The sequence below is a fragment of the Corvus cornix genome, chromosome 3 (assembly GCF_000738735.6).
Source record: "Corvus cornix cornix isolate S_Up_H32 chromosome 3, ASM73873v5, whole genome shotgun sequence".
Taxonomy (NCBI): Eukaryota; Metazoa; Chordata; class Aves; order Passeriformes; family Corvidae; genus Corvus; species Corvus cornix.
The window spans coordinates 385,116-399,218 of record NC_047056.1 but is presented as its reverse complement, the minus strand read 5'-3'; the positions used below and the strand labels follow the sequence as shown (position 1 = coordinate 399,218).

General features: G+C 53.9%; 2 protein-coding genes across 4 annotated transcripts; both read right to left on the bottom strand.

Moving 5' to 3' along the window:
• Positions 1–217: 217 nt before the first annotated feature.
• RRP36 (ribosomal RNA processing 36) lies at positions 218–8,642 on the bottom strand. The gene is made up of 7 exons (XM_039570016.1): positions 8,441–8,642; positions 5,137–5,275; positions 2,923–2,989; positions 2,043–2,147; positions 1,846–1,920; positions 1,627–1,744; positions 218–1,399 (listed from the first exon to the last, which is right to left on the bottom strand). Exons 1-7 carry the CDS (start codon positions 8,640–8,642, stop codon positions 1,260–1,262), a joined length of 846 nt encoding a protein of 281 aa, XP_039425950.1. The 3' UTR covers positions 218–1,259.
• Positions 8,643–8,742: 100 nt separating this feature from the next.
• NPAS4 (neuronal PAS domain protein 4) lies at positions 8,743–14,016 on the bottom strand. Of its 3 annotated transcripts, none has more exons than XM_039568270.1 (8): positions 12,112–14,016; positions 11,409–11,644; positions 11,174–11,310; positions 10,881–10,986; positions 10,494–10,740; positions 10,117–10,226; positions 9,545–9,680; positions 8,743–9,381 (listed from the first exon to the last, which is right to left on the bottom strand). In XM_039568270.1, exons 1-8 carry the CDS (start codon positions 12,210–12,212, stop codon positions 9,093–9,095), a joined length of 1,362 nt encoding a protein of 453 aa, XP_039424204.1. In that variant the 5' UTR covers positions 12,213–14,016; the 3' UTR covers positions 8,743–9,092. The 3 variants fall into 3 exon arrangements, with proteins under 3 accessions (XP_039424204.1, XP_039424205.1, XP_039424206.1); XM_039568271.1 differs by having other exon boundaries at positions 11,409–11,575; XM_039568272.1 differs by lacking the exons at positions 10,494–10,740; positions 10,881–10,986 and having other exon boundaries at positions 11,174–11,644.
• Positions 14,017–14,103: the final 87 nt, after the last annotated feature.

The window sequence follows — 14,103 nt, the reverse complement described above, 5'->3', positions numbered from 1 at the left end:
CACCCACACAGCACAGCTGTGGCCAGGCACTCTCCCAGCACACCCTGAGCTGTCACACTGGGGCCACCTGGGCCATCCCCTTGTCAGCACAGCCACAGCAGACATGGGCAAACGGAGCAAGGAGAAGCAAGAGGGCTGGTGTTCAAACATATTGGAGAGAGGCATTGACTCCTCTGAGTTCAAACACTTTTGACTGTAACAGCACTAACAGTGGGAATAGAGGATAACAGGTACTTTATTTCATACAGGATCAGTTTCCTAGAAGTATTAATAACGCTGTGGAGATGACCCTGAGAAACCAAGCTGCTCTGAAGGAGAGATCCCAAACAGCAATACCTGAGCAGTCACAGCACGCCCCATGTATGAGGAAGGCCAGCCACACCTAGATCTGCATCACCAGGAGCAGCCCATGTGGAGCAGAGTGGTCCTCTCACCCTTAGTCATCTCTTGTGAGACTACATCCAGACACTGACCCATGCTGGGCCACAAAAAGACAGCTGTTGGTTGTCTGGGCTGACTCCAGTTGGGTATGGGAAAGCTGTCAGCGGCGGGAGCACTGCTAGGAAAGGCTGAGGGAACAGGATTTATTCACCCTTAGGAAGAGGAGGTTTTGGGGAGACCTTACAGCACCCGTTTCCCACCCACCCCCCAGAGCTGTGACAAAGCTGCTGAGAAGACAGAGCCAGGCACTTTACTGAGAACAAGACAGTGATTGTGCACTAACACGAGGAAGGTTTCCTGGATGAGGGGACAAAAAGTTCCGTCTTGAGAACCTGAAGCAGTAGGGCAGAGGCCAAGAGAGGCGAGGGCATCTGTCCTTGGACATTACCAGACCCCACCGAAGCAGCTCTGGGCAACCTGATCTGAAGTCAGGGTTGCTGCTCTGAGCAGGCATTGTCCCACATCCTTTTCTGCCTCAGTGGAAATCTGAAAAGATCTGGAGTAGAGCCAGCAGTGCAGGGCACGACTCAGGCTTTCCTTGCTAGAGTTAGAAATGAGCAGGTGCAAGGGCAAAGACAGCTGTCATCACCATCAGCATCTGCAAAACACACCACCCAGGCATGACCTAAACCACAAGCAAAGAAGGTACTTCAGCTACAAAAACCCCACTATTTCCTTCGGCTCAGCCTCTGCTCTGCTGCCTTACAGCACCACTGTGCAGTGAAAGGCAGATCCTGGGAATTGGGATAACCATCTCCCAGGCCTGGCCAAGGCAGAATGAGTCCCAAATGCCAGACAACAGCAGGACTGTCCAACAGTCACAGGTTCTTCTGTGAGGGCAGATGGCGCTTGTCTTTGATGGCATTCCTCTTCCTCTTCTTGTTCAGGAAGCTCTCCAGCTTTCCACTCCTCTTCAGCTCTGCATACTTCTCAGCTAGTTCCAATTTCCGCTTCTCAGCTGTAAAGTCAAGTTTTATACTGAAGCCCAAAACATCTCTACAGAGCAGCCCCTCCTCACCTCTCCCTCCCTGGTCCAGGCTTAGCTTGTCCCTTGAGTACCAGCACTAGAACAATCCCCCCCACAGCTCTGTGGAATAGTATGGACACTTTGCTTCCAGTGCTTGAATTCCTGCCAGCAGTACTCCCTCTGGATCTTCCTGCAGCATGCTCACACCAAGTACTTACATTTCTTTAGGAAGAAGGGTTTCTTTCCCTGCTTGGCCAATTCCCTCTGTTGTCTTTTCAAAGTCAGCTCCCTCTCTCTCAACTTCTGCTGTTTTTTCTGTGCCTGTTCCTGCTGTGTCTGTACAAAAAGGGTGGCCTGTGTCAGCATCAAGGCAGACCTCAGGTCACACATCCTCTCTCCCAGTGCCTCACAGAGAGGAGATGCTGCACTGAACTCACCATACGGTTCAGGAGCCGCTGAAGTTTCTCCTTCTGTTCCATGTTCCGGCATTTCTTCAGCTGCTTCTGAACCATCTGAAGAAGAGAGCAGAAAGCTGCATGACTGCCTGCCTATCACCTCCACTGTGAAAAACCTTTGAAGAAGTAGCCCCTGGCAAGCAAGGTTCTTCCAGGCAAGGATGGGCACAGAGCATCACCTCCTTCTCCTGCTTCTTGATGCTGTCCAAGAAGCTGTAAGTCTTCATAAATATTTCAGGCTTATATTCTCCAGACAGGTCATCAAATCGAGGGTCTCTCTGGACCTGACAGCAGGGAAGGCAAAGGCAAGAGCTGTAGTCAGTGTCAGCCTGCTTGCTCTCCTTTCATGGATCAGCCACTGTTTTCCCCAGCAATGTTATGTTCCCACCACTGAAACATCTCCAATTGGCAAAGATCAAGTACGACGGTCAAGGTGGCATCCCCAAAGTCATGCCTGCATCCAGTTTCCCATGCAACAGACATCTCCACATGCAAGTCTGCCACCCAGGAATATCCAGGAACAGCAGCAGGAGTGCTGCCTCCAAACTCCTGCAACTCCCAGACCAAGAGCTGGCTGAATATGTGTTGTCAAGGTGATGGATTTGGGAGCTCAAACCTATCTAGATTTTCACAGATTAACTGGGTCAGGTCATGCAAAAAGGGAGAGACAAAAAGAAGTCTCTAACTGTGGAAATTTCCATATTCACATGATCCAGCAACGGTAAGTGAAAAGTTACATTCAGATGGAAAGTAGATGAACATCTGGAGTCCCAGGATTAGTACTGAACAGTGACCATGGTTTGCAGTGAAACTGTCATTGGTGGCAGTCACTGTGCCTTCTAGGAACGCCTGGGTCACAAACTCTCAAGTTAACCTGCACCTGCTCCTGCACCCACCCACTGTTCTCCCCAGGGAAACGCTGTCACTGTCTGCACTCGGCAGTGGTCCAGCCCTGTTCTCCAGAAGTAGCCTGGGCCATCTGCAGTAGCCCCATTCCCAAGTGTGTGCCCTGTCAGCAGCGCTCAGAGAAGTCATGAACTGGGGAGGGGCAGCACTCACCTTCTTCCTAACAGGGACGACTTGTCGCAGGAAAGGTACAGGCTTCTTGGCAGACATCTCCAGTGGCCTGAAAATGAGAAAAGTGTATTTAAGAGGAGCAGACATCAGAATGAGGCCCAGGCTAATATGCTGGGAGGTTATTTGGACCCTCAGAAGAAGATTACTGCACAACTCAACTCTCCCAACTCAATCCTCACCATGATACCTAGAGAAAGCAAAGAGGTGACTCAGTCAAGAGCCACAGAAGGCTACAAGAACCAGATGTATCAATGTGTGGTTAAAACAGCCCACACAGAACCTGAAACAACTCCACTGTCTCAAGTGAAAACCTACCACCTGCATCAATAAATGTGCTGTACTGATTATTCCTCTCATGGAGTCACAGAATGGCTGGGGGTGGAAGGAACCTTTCCTAAAGCAGGGTTACCTAGAGCAGGTTGCACAGGATTGCACCCAGGTGGGTTTTGAGTATCTCCAGAGAAGGAGACTTCACAACCTCACTGGTGAGCCTGTTCCAGTGCTCAGTCACCCTCACACTAAAGAAATTTTTACTTGTATTCAGGTGGATTTCAAAGATAGGGAGAGCAGCTGAGCAATAACATCTGCCAGCTCCCTCAGCACTCATGGGTGTCACAGCTGGGAATTTCTGCACTGGCCTGGTAGTCACAAAGAGAGGCCAATTCCACTATGGCCAGGCTCAGCAAGAAAGCCCAGTTTAACACCAGTAAGGAAAGAACCAGCCCCCAGGAGAACAGGCTGCACAGCAGATGGCACATATCCTGAGAGGGACTCCACAATGAATCAGGACCGTGAGGATCACAGTGACAACCAATTAAAGGAACAAGTTCTCCTTGCAACACAGGCCTTCACAGCTTGATGTTTCAGGCACACAGGGGGGCCAGGATAAGGTGGGACAACAGGGTATTACTCTCCCCAGTATTACTTGGGTGCTGCATCCTGTGACTGGTCAGTACCTCAGGCAAGTTATCAGAAACGTGAGAAACCTGTGAACCACCTGCTGAGAGCACCACAGCCAGCCACCAGTGACACTGGGCCAGAACACAACCCCACAGGCACAGGTTTTCCAAATCCCTCTTAGGGCGGCGTTCAGTGTATTCTCACATCTGCTGATGTGGCTACAAGCCTGCACAGTGCCCTGGAGTCAGCTTTATACAGCACTGCTGAAGCCAGCTCAGTGCCAGGGGATTTTCCTGAAGCCCTTTCTTTAAGAAGCTCACTTCCGTAACAAAAACATGAGAGAAAAAGAATGTGGGATTTACAGCAATACATCACTTAAAGGATCAGAGGAATTAAACAAAAGCAGAATTATGCAAACTCTGTGGCAGAAATAGAGACACTGTGAGAAGATGTTGCACTACACAAAATCCCCCAGAGTTTTGGGTAAAAAGTAAAGCAGAAACATCATCCTAACCAACTCTTTATGGCAGGAGAAATGGTTTTTGTGTTCTCTGCTTGTGTATTGAGCAGAGATTCAGAAATGAGTTAGGGAGTGCCAGTGTAACAGAGGAAAGCCATTCAAATCACTTGGATGCCACTCTGAGGACTGAAAACTAGCTAAATACTACAAATAAAGGGTAAGGGTACTGCTCTTACCAGTGGGGGCCTGTGGAGAACTGTAAAAAGGTGTGATAGCTTTTGGTGTGTTGAATACAGGAAAAAGTCTGTGATGGTGAGTACTGTGGAGAGGGAAAAAAAGGAAACTGACCACAGACAAGCCACAGATGAGACAGCAGCAGAAGGATGAATGGAATTCCAGAACAATTGTCTGTGACTGTAACTCCAACCAGTGAGAGCCAGGCAGAAGATACTGATAAGCTGGAAGGGGTTTAGGAACCAGCAGGGCAACTATTTCAGGTCACAGTAGACACTATCACAGAGCCTGAGAGGCACATCATGCCAAGGGTTACAAGTGCCTTAATATAGAGGATATAAAGGTATTGAGTGCCAATTTAACTATCAAGTGACAGGTGGCTGCTGGGGATTTGAGGAGGACAGGATATTAAGAGCTCTGAAAACAGCACCAGACCATTCCCAAATGAAACACTATAGTGACAGGCATTATTGTCTAGTGTACTAAAGGAGATCTATGCCAGCTCCAAGGCAACACCATTGCTGTGAGAGGCTCCCAGTGTAATTTCTGGAGTGCAGAGAGCACACATTCACATTTTTCTGATCACAAAAGAGCCTCTTTACCCCTTTTTGCCTTGTTGCTGCTTCACTGTAGCTTTGGTAGGCTTCGCAGTTTTCTTCCCACCAGGCACCTTCTTGTTCACTCTCGTTCTTGCCTCACTCTGCACCCGCAGGAGTTCTTCAAAAGACATATCAGATTGATCTGGAAGAGAGCACAGGGCACACCTGAACTCAGCAGCTTCTCAAGGCACTTCTCACCCCCAAACTCCACCAAGAGGGATGTCTCAGAGCTTGAGACAGTGACACGAGCATAGCAGTGCCATCCCTGTACAACTGTGTGGCAGAAAGGAACCAGTGCATCCCTCAGCCTTCGATTCCTCTCCCATCAATCACTTCAGTCTTTACCACTGGAATAGAGCAGCCTTCCCCTCTTCCCAGTGTCTTTGCTTCTCTCTCCACTCAACAGCACACACAAGACCAGTACAAAGAGCAGTACGAGCTCTACAGTGGGCATTGCAAACTCTGAGGGGTCACCTCTCAGTCCTGACTTTCCCACTTTAACCTTTCCTTAATATCCCTTAGTGTCAGTAACCTTTAACATTTCTTATAACCAGAATGCAAAATTATTATCATCATACTATTCTTCATCCTAGATTTATACCTCTAGGTGTTCAGAACCAACAACTGAAAGCATTTCTTCAAGTCAGCACTTGGATATGCTCATTCCGCTCTCTTTTAAGGGCAAGAAGGGGCTTGCACTGAGTCCCTTGTGGAAGGGAAAGCTTTGACAAACTGACTTAGGTGGTGGTTGCCTGCCCAGCACCTCAGAGCAGTGACAGGCACATGGTCTTTCTGAGCCTTTGCAATACAAGACACCCCAACTGTGGCCCAGCAGGGACAATCACAGCCTGTCTGTGATACCTTGGCTGGATGCCAGGTGCCCCTCAAGCTGCTCTTGTAGCCCACTCACTCCCAAAGCCTTGCCACACAAACAGGATACACTGCCCCCTGAGTAAGGTTTGTGTGTGCTTTGCCAAATTCAGGAAGCAACATGAGGTCAGTCACATTGGCTCAGAGCATGGACTCATCCCAGGCACTCTCATCCTGGCAATAACCAAGACATTCTGCTTCAGAAACTACTCCCATCATCCAGAAAACATAATGGGCACAGCCAAGAGCTGCCTCAATAAACGTTTTCTTTTTGCTTGTTCTGAATGCTCAGGAACTCTGCTCTGATGATGGTCATTAGTGCTCTGAGGTGGGATCTGGGAACAGTGACTATCCAGTCTGCTGCACAGGGGACAAAGGAAATGTGAATACAGCATGATTTCATTGCACTGCTTCCCCTAAACACCCCTCCCATCCGAATTCTGAACAAGGACAGTCAAAAGGACAAAGAAAGCATTAAAGGAAAGGAATAACGATGTGGAAGATACTCTTGGCACTTGATGAAGACAAGGCACCGTCACTTGCACTCCAATATTCCATTTGGCTGCAAGTCCAAAACAATACTGTTTAAATAGCAAAGGCTTACAGGATGTCAATGAAAATGAGACAGAGACATCACATAAAAAGATGCACCATTTAGCAAAGGATTAAAAGGAGGTTTGGTATAAATCAGGCAAAGCAAAGGCATGCAGAGTGCAGAGTTTCCACTGATAAAGTATCTCAATACTGGTACAGGAGACCAAACCTGACTACCTGAAACCTAATGGAGAAAATGATTTCCACACAGTAGTATCAGTCCACAAAATACATCCTACTGTCTATTTGTAGGAGATTGAATTAACCACTCACAGTGATAAAAACATCACTGGACATCACTATAAAAAAAGAAGCCTGTTTTGGGGCAGAAGTGAATGGTCCCAGCAGGCATTCACTGCTGGGCAGCAGATTTGTCAACTGTGTGTGTGAAAAGGTTCTGGTTAAAAAGGCAGGATTAGCTTATTTTCCTTGTTCCTTGCATTCTTTCTCGAGGACTTAACTTCCCTATTTTTTTCTTTCCTTTTTTCCCCTTAGAATATAACTTACCTTTTCTCTCCTGTCTCTGTAGTCCATTTAATTTTCCCTCCTGCCATTTTTCCCCTTCGTCCATTATTTTGTGGATTGTTTCCTCCTTTTTGCACCTCTTGATAAGCTACTTTTATCTGCTGATAACAGGGGCATTTCCTACTCACAAGCACAGCCTCCTCGTGTTTGCTCTCCTCCCACAGACTCCTGTGACACATGGACACCTTATGCCTTCCTCAGCTCAACCTGTAGGGAGCTGTACAATGTGCAGAGCACATCAGAGTGTCCAGGATGCAAGAACAGATGGCCTAAAGAAATACCTGATATCTGCCCAGTCGTTCCCTGCTGAGACAAAATCAGTGCTGGACTCTAAAAGAACTCCTGCTGCTCCAGAAACAAGATCACAGAGGGCCCTGACAGATGGCAAAAGCAAAACTGCTGTTCCTGTTCCCATCCAGCTGTGGGAAGGAAAGAGTGCCTGTCGGTGATCCTCTCTCTGAGCTTTGCTCGCCATTTCCTCACCAGAGGAAAACAAAATGCCTACACCAGATGGTGGGGCACCTTGCCCACCAGAGAATCCCACTGCCAAAAGCTCACGTCTAGAGATGTGCCTCCCCCACGGCCCCACACCCTGGAGACCCTTTCACAAGGCAGCCAGTGACTCCTCACACCTGTGACACGCTGTGTTGTGCCCTGTATTTGACACCAGTGTCCGCTCCCTCACAATTTCCTTCAAGGGCTTTTGCCGTATTTTTCGTAAGGTTTTCATTCTCACCTGGATCGTTCTGAGATGAGGAAACCAAACTGCGTTCACTGCTGTGGATGAGAACCACCAACCCCCCGCCTGAACCTCAGCCCACGTTGTGCCCACAGCCACGCATCGCCTGCTTCTTCCACTCTCCTGTCCTGGGAGGGCCTCTCGAGTTCCTGCACATCTGAACTGCCACAGAGAATTGTCCCCGAGATGTGTGACATCTTCCACAGCAACCCGGCCTGGTGCGAGGTGTGTCCCCACCCACGGCAGGGCGGGTGGAACTGGGTGATCTTTAAGGTCCCTTCCAACCCAAACCATTTTATGGGTCTGTGTTTTCACGCACTGGGAAGGAGACGGGAGAAAAGAGGCCCCTACACGTGTTTGTTGCAGGGCCCTCTCACCCAGCTCCAGCGCAAACCCTGCTGGTGATCCCGAGCTGCTCAGCCGGGCAGGCGAGGGAGGGGTGCAGGAGCTGGAGTACCAGAGGGCACCGAGCCGTGCGGCAGCTCGTTTCCCCCTAACCGGGCATCCGGGACGCCCCGACCGTGCCCCGGGCTGAGGCCGCCGCCTGTCCCGGAGTCGCTCCCGCCGGGCCCCCCTCACCTTTCCCGCCAGCCCCAGCCACGCTCCCGCCGTCGTCGCTGCTGTCGCTGTCGCCAGAGCCCTCCTCCACCGCCTCCAGCCTCCCGAGCGGCTGCTCCGCGGCCGCCTCCTCCTCGCTGTCTGTGGAAGCGGCGGCTCGTCCCCGGCCCCGTCCCCGGCCCCGTCCCCGGCCCCGTCCCGGCGGCTCCCGGCGCGGCCCCATCGCCCCCGCGGCCCCGGAGCGGCCCGCGCGGCACCGGCGGAACCGGAAGCAGCACGCGCAAGCAGAGGCGGTCACGTGGGGGAGCGGCCTTTATTGTCGTCCTTTTTTTTTTTTTTTTTTCCCCTTTTTTTTTTTAGGCAAAAAGCGTTCCATTCTGAGGTATGGGTGACGTACGCAAAGACCCTAGCGATACCCATCTAAGCAGTCAGTAAGTGTTTATGTGCAATATCTGGATCCCTCTGCACTGCTAGACTGAGCCGTCCTGATGCTGGATTTATCTCAGCCTAGACAAAGTTTCTAATACGAGTAATAAGTGTATAAAAGGAGGGTTTGCCACTGCCTCCAACCGGATCAGCTGCAGCTGTTAGAAGTGACCAAGAGGCTGAAAGGAGATGGGGATACTCATAGTGGCCTGCATTAGGAAAGGTACAGCCAGCAGACCAAGCGATGTCAGCATCTCTGTAGACTTGACACCTGTGAGAGCACACTTGGAATGTTGCATCCTATTTTCTGTTCAAAAGGAAAGCGGAGGAACTGGGGAGGGTCCAGCAGAGAGTTCCCAAGGCAGACAGAGGCATCGTCCTCGGTTTCCTCGGGACGGGGCCAGCGGCGCGGCGCGGGCGGCGAGAGGCTGTCGGCCAGGGCGCGGAGCTGCTCGGCCAGGCGCCCGAGGTCCCGGCCCGCGGGCGGGGCGGCGGCGCGGGGCTGCCGGGCGCGCAGGTGGGCCGCCTCCTCCTCCCTGCGGCGGACACAGGGTCAGGGACAGCCTGGGGGCCGCGCTCACCTGAGGCAGCGGCAGATGCAGGTGGTGCAGCCGCCGCCCCTCCCCGGGACCCCTCTCACCTGAGGCAGCGGCAGATGCAGGTGGTGCAGCCGCCGCCCCTCCCCGGGACCCCGCTCACCTGAGGCAGCGGCAGGTGCAGGTGATGCAGCCGCCGTCCCGCCGCGCCCACACGCGCAGCCAGGTCCAGGCGCGGTCCTTGCGCAGCACTCGCACCACGGCGGTCCCTGCTGCGGGCCCAGCCCCGGCCCCCAGCGCTGCGGGCGAGGGAAGAGACAGAGTGAGCTGGCAGTAGGGCACGGCCCCAGGCTGCCTGTACAGCCCGCAGGCTGCCCCGATGAGCTCTGCCGTCGGTCACTAGTCTGGCCCCAGCGGGACAGAAGCCACACAGAGCAGAGTCAAGTCCGCAGCAGTCCTGCCCTCGCAAAGACATGGGGCTCAAATGGGCTTGCCTCTCCTCTGTATACTGTGGCAAAGCAGGATGCCCACCTCCAGGTTAGAAACTGCCTGTGACCTTGTAGACAGTGTATGGGGTGTGTAACCACTTCCCTGCCTCATCCTTTTTGGAGCAGGGAGTCACAACAGGGAGGACTGAATTCGCTTTGTCGCTGCTGTCCTGGATAGCCACGTTTCAGGCATAACCAGACCAGGGAGCCAGGGGACAGCACACACGTTCCCAGGCCTGACACTCACCCACGGCCCTGTGCTGGGCAGCTGCCAAGTCAGCATCCTCAGGGTGCAGGAGGCTGTACCACGACTGACCGACCAGCTCCTCCCTGTGGTAGCCGAGGTGGTAGGTGACACTGGGAAAGACAAGGGGAGTGGGGACTGAGTGTTGTACAGAGCCTGCACTGTGTCAGCAAGGAGCAGCTGCTGCATGACGAAGAATGAAACAGCAGAGGTACAGAAATGAGTTGTAAATGAGGGAAGAGGTTTGGGAAGTGTTTGTGAGAGTCTCAGTGCTCATGCAGGGTCTAGCCTGCATCCCATACACAGGCTTGGTGAAGAGAAATGATTCTTGCTGCCTGAGATGTACAGCTGGAGCTGTGGTGCAAGCAGGCAGCCCTCACCTCTCCGTGACATCAATAAACGTCATGTCCAGGAGATGCATGCTCTGGAATATGTCATCCTGGGAAGCAGCTTCGCCATCTGTGGGCGACTGCACAACGGGTGTGCAGAGGGCCAGGAAGGCTGTGGTGGAGGGGGACGGTGGCCAGCGCAGGGCCACAAAGCGCCCACACACTGCCACGACCCGATTCCCCCCATGCTGCAGCCGGAAGGCCTTGGATGTACGCATCTCGCTGACAAAAGTGACTTCTGCAGGGAAACACACCGTTCAGAGGGTCAGGGGCTCCCTCACTCTGCTCCCAGCAGGGCTGGCCCTGGCTCTCTAATCACAGCCAAAGGCCAGAGCAGGGTGGCAAGATCCATGAGATGCCAGCTGAGGCCTCCCTTACCCCTGCCAGGCTCCTCCTGGGCAAGGAGGAGCTTCTTGTGCACATCCTCTCCCACTCGCCCATCCAGGATGTCAAAGACCGTGTCCCCTTGGGCAAGCAGCTCCACCTGATAAAGAGGGGGCTGCCCTCAGAGACTGTGCCCCTCTCAGTGGGCCCTGGCTGGCACCGTGGGGGCAGAGCCTGCTGGAGCCACAGCCCAGCATCTGCTGGGGCAGCGTGCTGTGCATGCAATAAAGGCACCAGGATGGGTATGGGGACAGTGACTGCAAATGCTCAGTGAGCAGTAGCCTTACCACGGAGAGGCCCAGCACCTGAGCCACGTTCTCTGAGATGTAGACCAGCTTGTTGTCGGCTGAGAGCACAAGCAGAAATCCCGGGAGCAGGGAGAGTAGTTCTGTGCCGAGGGCCGGACCCGCAGGAGGAGCCAAGCCTGCGTGGGGAGGAGGGTGAAGTGCTGTCTTGGATGGGGCAGGAGCAGTGCCCCACACAGAGCCAAGCCAGCGTGGAGTACAGCAGTGCTGAGGGTACCTGGAGGGAACAGCTGAGCCCCCCGCAGCCGGAGGCACACCAGGGCCATGGTGTGGAGGTAGGAGAGCCGCTCCTTCTCCTCTGCGGAGATGGGCAGCAGGGAGCGCAGTGCCTGCAGCTCCGCATTGATCTGGTCTCGGCGAGCCTTGGAGGCACTCTTGGTTGACCTGCAAAGCCAGCCAGCCATCTGGGACACGTGTCCAGGGAGGGAAAGGGACTGCATTCCCTGCCTGTCACTGTGGGAAGAATTGCAAGCTCAGGGATATGGAGTGGAGATGCTCAGCACCCGTGCCAGCTGCTGCCTCTAGGAGAGCAAACCTTGTGGGCACAGGCAGAGGTGCTCAGGCCTGCCCAGGGGCACACGCCGCTGCTATGGCTGTTGCCTCTCCTGCTGGGCACCAGGTTGGACATGTGCTTTGGTAGGGAGCCCATGTGACACAACCTCCCCACCAAACCCAAGGATGGAAACTGCATCCAGACCTGGAATGTGCACCCCAGCAGAGTGCAATATGCCTTTCCTCTTAAACCACCTAAAATACCTCTGCCCCTCCAAATTTCTGCACCTCCTCCCCATGCACCAGCTGGCAGTCCCGCTGTCCCAGGCTGGTGTCAGCATCTTGCAAGGGCCATTAGATCCTACACCAGCTGTCCCGGGGTTCTGGGAGGCCATCCCAGCCCTGAGGGAGGGCAGGAGGGAGCTCACCTGAACGGCCTCGAGGCGCTGGGTGCCTGCTTGGCCCTCCTGGGCAGGCAGCTCATCTCCGCCTGCAGGGGCCGGTGGCAGTGGCTGCAGAAGATGGTCATGCTGCCGGGACTGGGATGGCCTGAAGCTGGCAGGGAAACGCTGCCTCCTTCGCCTCTGGCTGTGGCTGAACCTGCTGACCCTGCTGCTCCTGGCCTCCTTTTGTACCCTCCTGGAGTGCAGAGGCCAAGCCACTCACAGAGAGAGTTACCTCTTGTGACGCAACTCCAAACAGCTCGGGGCTATTTTTAGAAGGCAGGCTGCTAAAAATAGCCCTTGCAGCCAGCTGCAATTTGAGAGGGGAAGTAATAAAAGGAAGCCAGGGTCTTTAAAGCAAACCTGCCGCTCAGGAGGGGGCAGTGACAAAGACAGCAGGGGGATCCCCTGTGGGGCACACATCTGCCCAGCTCCTGCCAGCCCAGCAGAACATCCTGTGTCTAGTCTGCCTGCCTGGGAGCTGCTCTCCAGCGTCACTGATGACTGGGCTGGGTGCTGGGAGAAGGAGCTGATAAGCCAAGAAAATGCACTGGAGACACCTGGACCAAGGTGGTGAGCAGTGTCCCATGCCCCAGCCTGCAGCAGGGTCCTGGCAGAGGCAGGTTAGGGCCACAGCACCCGTGAACCCAAGAGAGCCCCTTGAAGAGGAGTGAGGTATCAGTGACCCCTCTCCCTGATGAGCCCCTTATTTTCTTCCCAGAGAAGACTTCTCCCTGCCAAAGGTTTGCTCTCCAGAGGCAGCTGGCAGGGAGTGCTGAGCCTTTCTGGGGCCTATTGTGTCCACTCGATGCCCCAGAGATTGTGATTCTTCCCAGTGACAGCCATTCATGGACAGAATTGAGAGAATTGGGGAGCCTCTGTGCTCAGCACCGCACGACCCAGCCCAGGGACTCTGGTGCTCAGGAGGTGTTTCCTAGTGCCTGGCACCCTGCAAGGAGAGTAAGCTTGGTGCTTCAGTGCACAAGAAAAAAACTCCACCATTTATTTCACAGACTGAGAGCGCACCTGTGGCCAAGGCAGCTGATTGAGGAGGGGAGTTAGAGCTGCTGGACAACACAGGGTAGATGTTCACCTAAGTCCTTGTGGGTAACCTCTGGGTGCCAAGGACCACAAAGGACGAGCCCAGGCTGGGGCTGCTCTCCCTCAGCCAAATGTGCTGTCACAGCACACCCTGTTTCCCTCCAGGCCAATGATGCTCAGCACCTATCACGGTGAGGTGCTGCCAGCGTGTGAAGAACCAGCTCTTGTCGCAATTGTGGTGCCTTCTGTTCTCTTGCCACAGGGTTTTCACTGCTCTCAGGCCACTCCAGACTGCTCCATTGTGCTTGCATTGGCCACCTCCTGCAGGCTGAGGAGCCCAGGCACCTCTGCAACCTTGTGCTGCTGGCTGAGCACTTGACCCTGGCTGTGTGCCAGCCCTCAGGGCAGGGGAGACAGCCTGGGCCCTCTGCCAACCATTCCTGGCAGGCAGCTACCACCATCTCTGTGACTTTACATCCCAGGAAACACCCTGAGTGCTTCCCTAGCTTTCTCTGCATTAGCCCCACTACAGTTGCCACTGGAGCTCCACATCAGACGCCTCACGTTGGTGGGAAGGGGCTTGAGCACAGTCCTCTGTGCCACCCAGGAAGGCTGTCCCAGGCATCCCTCCACCTCCACCCCTGAAGCAGGAAGCTACAGAGCACCCACCTACCTGAACCAGCACAGCCCAGGAGACATACACCATTTTCCTTCTGTCCTCTTGCAGGACAGCACAACTCTGGGCAGCAGGCAGGTACCCCAGGGCAGTGCTGCTGAGGGGCCCAGCATCCCTTCCCCACCCCAGGTAGGGCTGTGGCTCACATCAGCCACTGCCTGCTGCTGCCACAAGCCACTAGTGGCCTGCAGCTTCAGGGGAAGGCATCTGGTTCACTCTGACCCCTCTCACGCCTCTTCTCCCCCAGTTCATCTGCTAGG

Bases quoted from the DNA above. Each gene is read 5' to 3' on its own strand.
- NPAS4 (XM_039568270.1), bottom strand. From the start codon at position 12,212: ATGACCATCTTCTGCAGCCACTGCCACCGGCCCCTGCAGGCGGAGATG. The intron at 10,741-10,880 runs GTAAGGGAGGCC...GTTTCCCTGCAG, and splicing joins CCAGGAGGAGCCTGGCAGGG to AAGTCACTTTTGTCAGCGAG. The intron at 9,382-9,544 runs GTGAGCGGGGTC...TGTCCGCCGCAG, and splicing joins TGCACCTGCCGCTGCCTCAG to GGAGGAGGAGGCGGCCCACC.
- RRP36 (XM_039570016.1), bottom strand. From the start codon at position 8,642: ATGGGGCCGCGCCGGGAGCCGCCGGGACGGGGCCGGGGACGGGGCCGG. The intron at 1,921-2,042 runs GTGATGCTCTGT...TCTCTTCTTCAG, and splicing joins TCAAGAAGCAGGAGAAGGAG to ATGGTTCAGAAGCAGCTGAA. The intron at 1,745-1,845 runs GTGAGTTCAGTG...CTTTTTGTACAG, and splicing joins AGCGGCTCCTGAACCGTATG to ACACAGCAGGAACAGGCACA.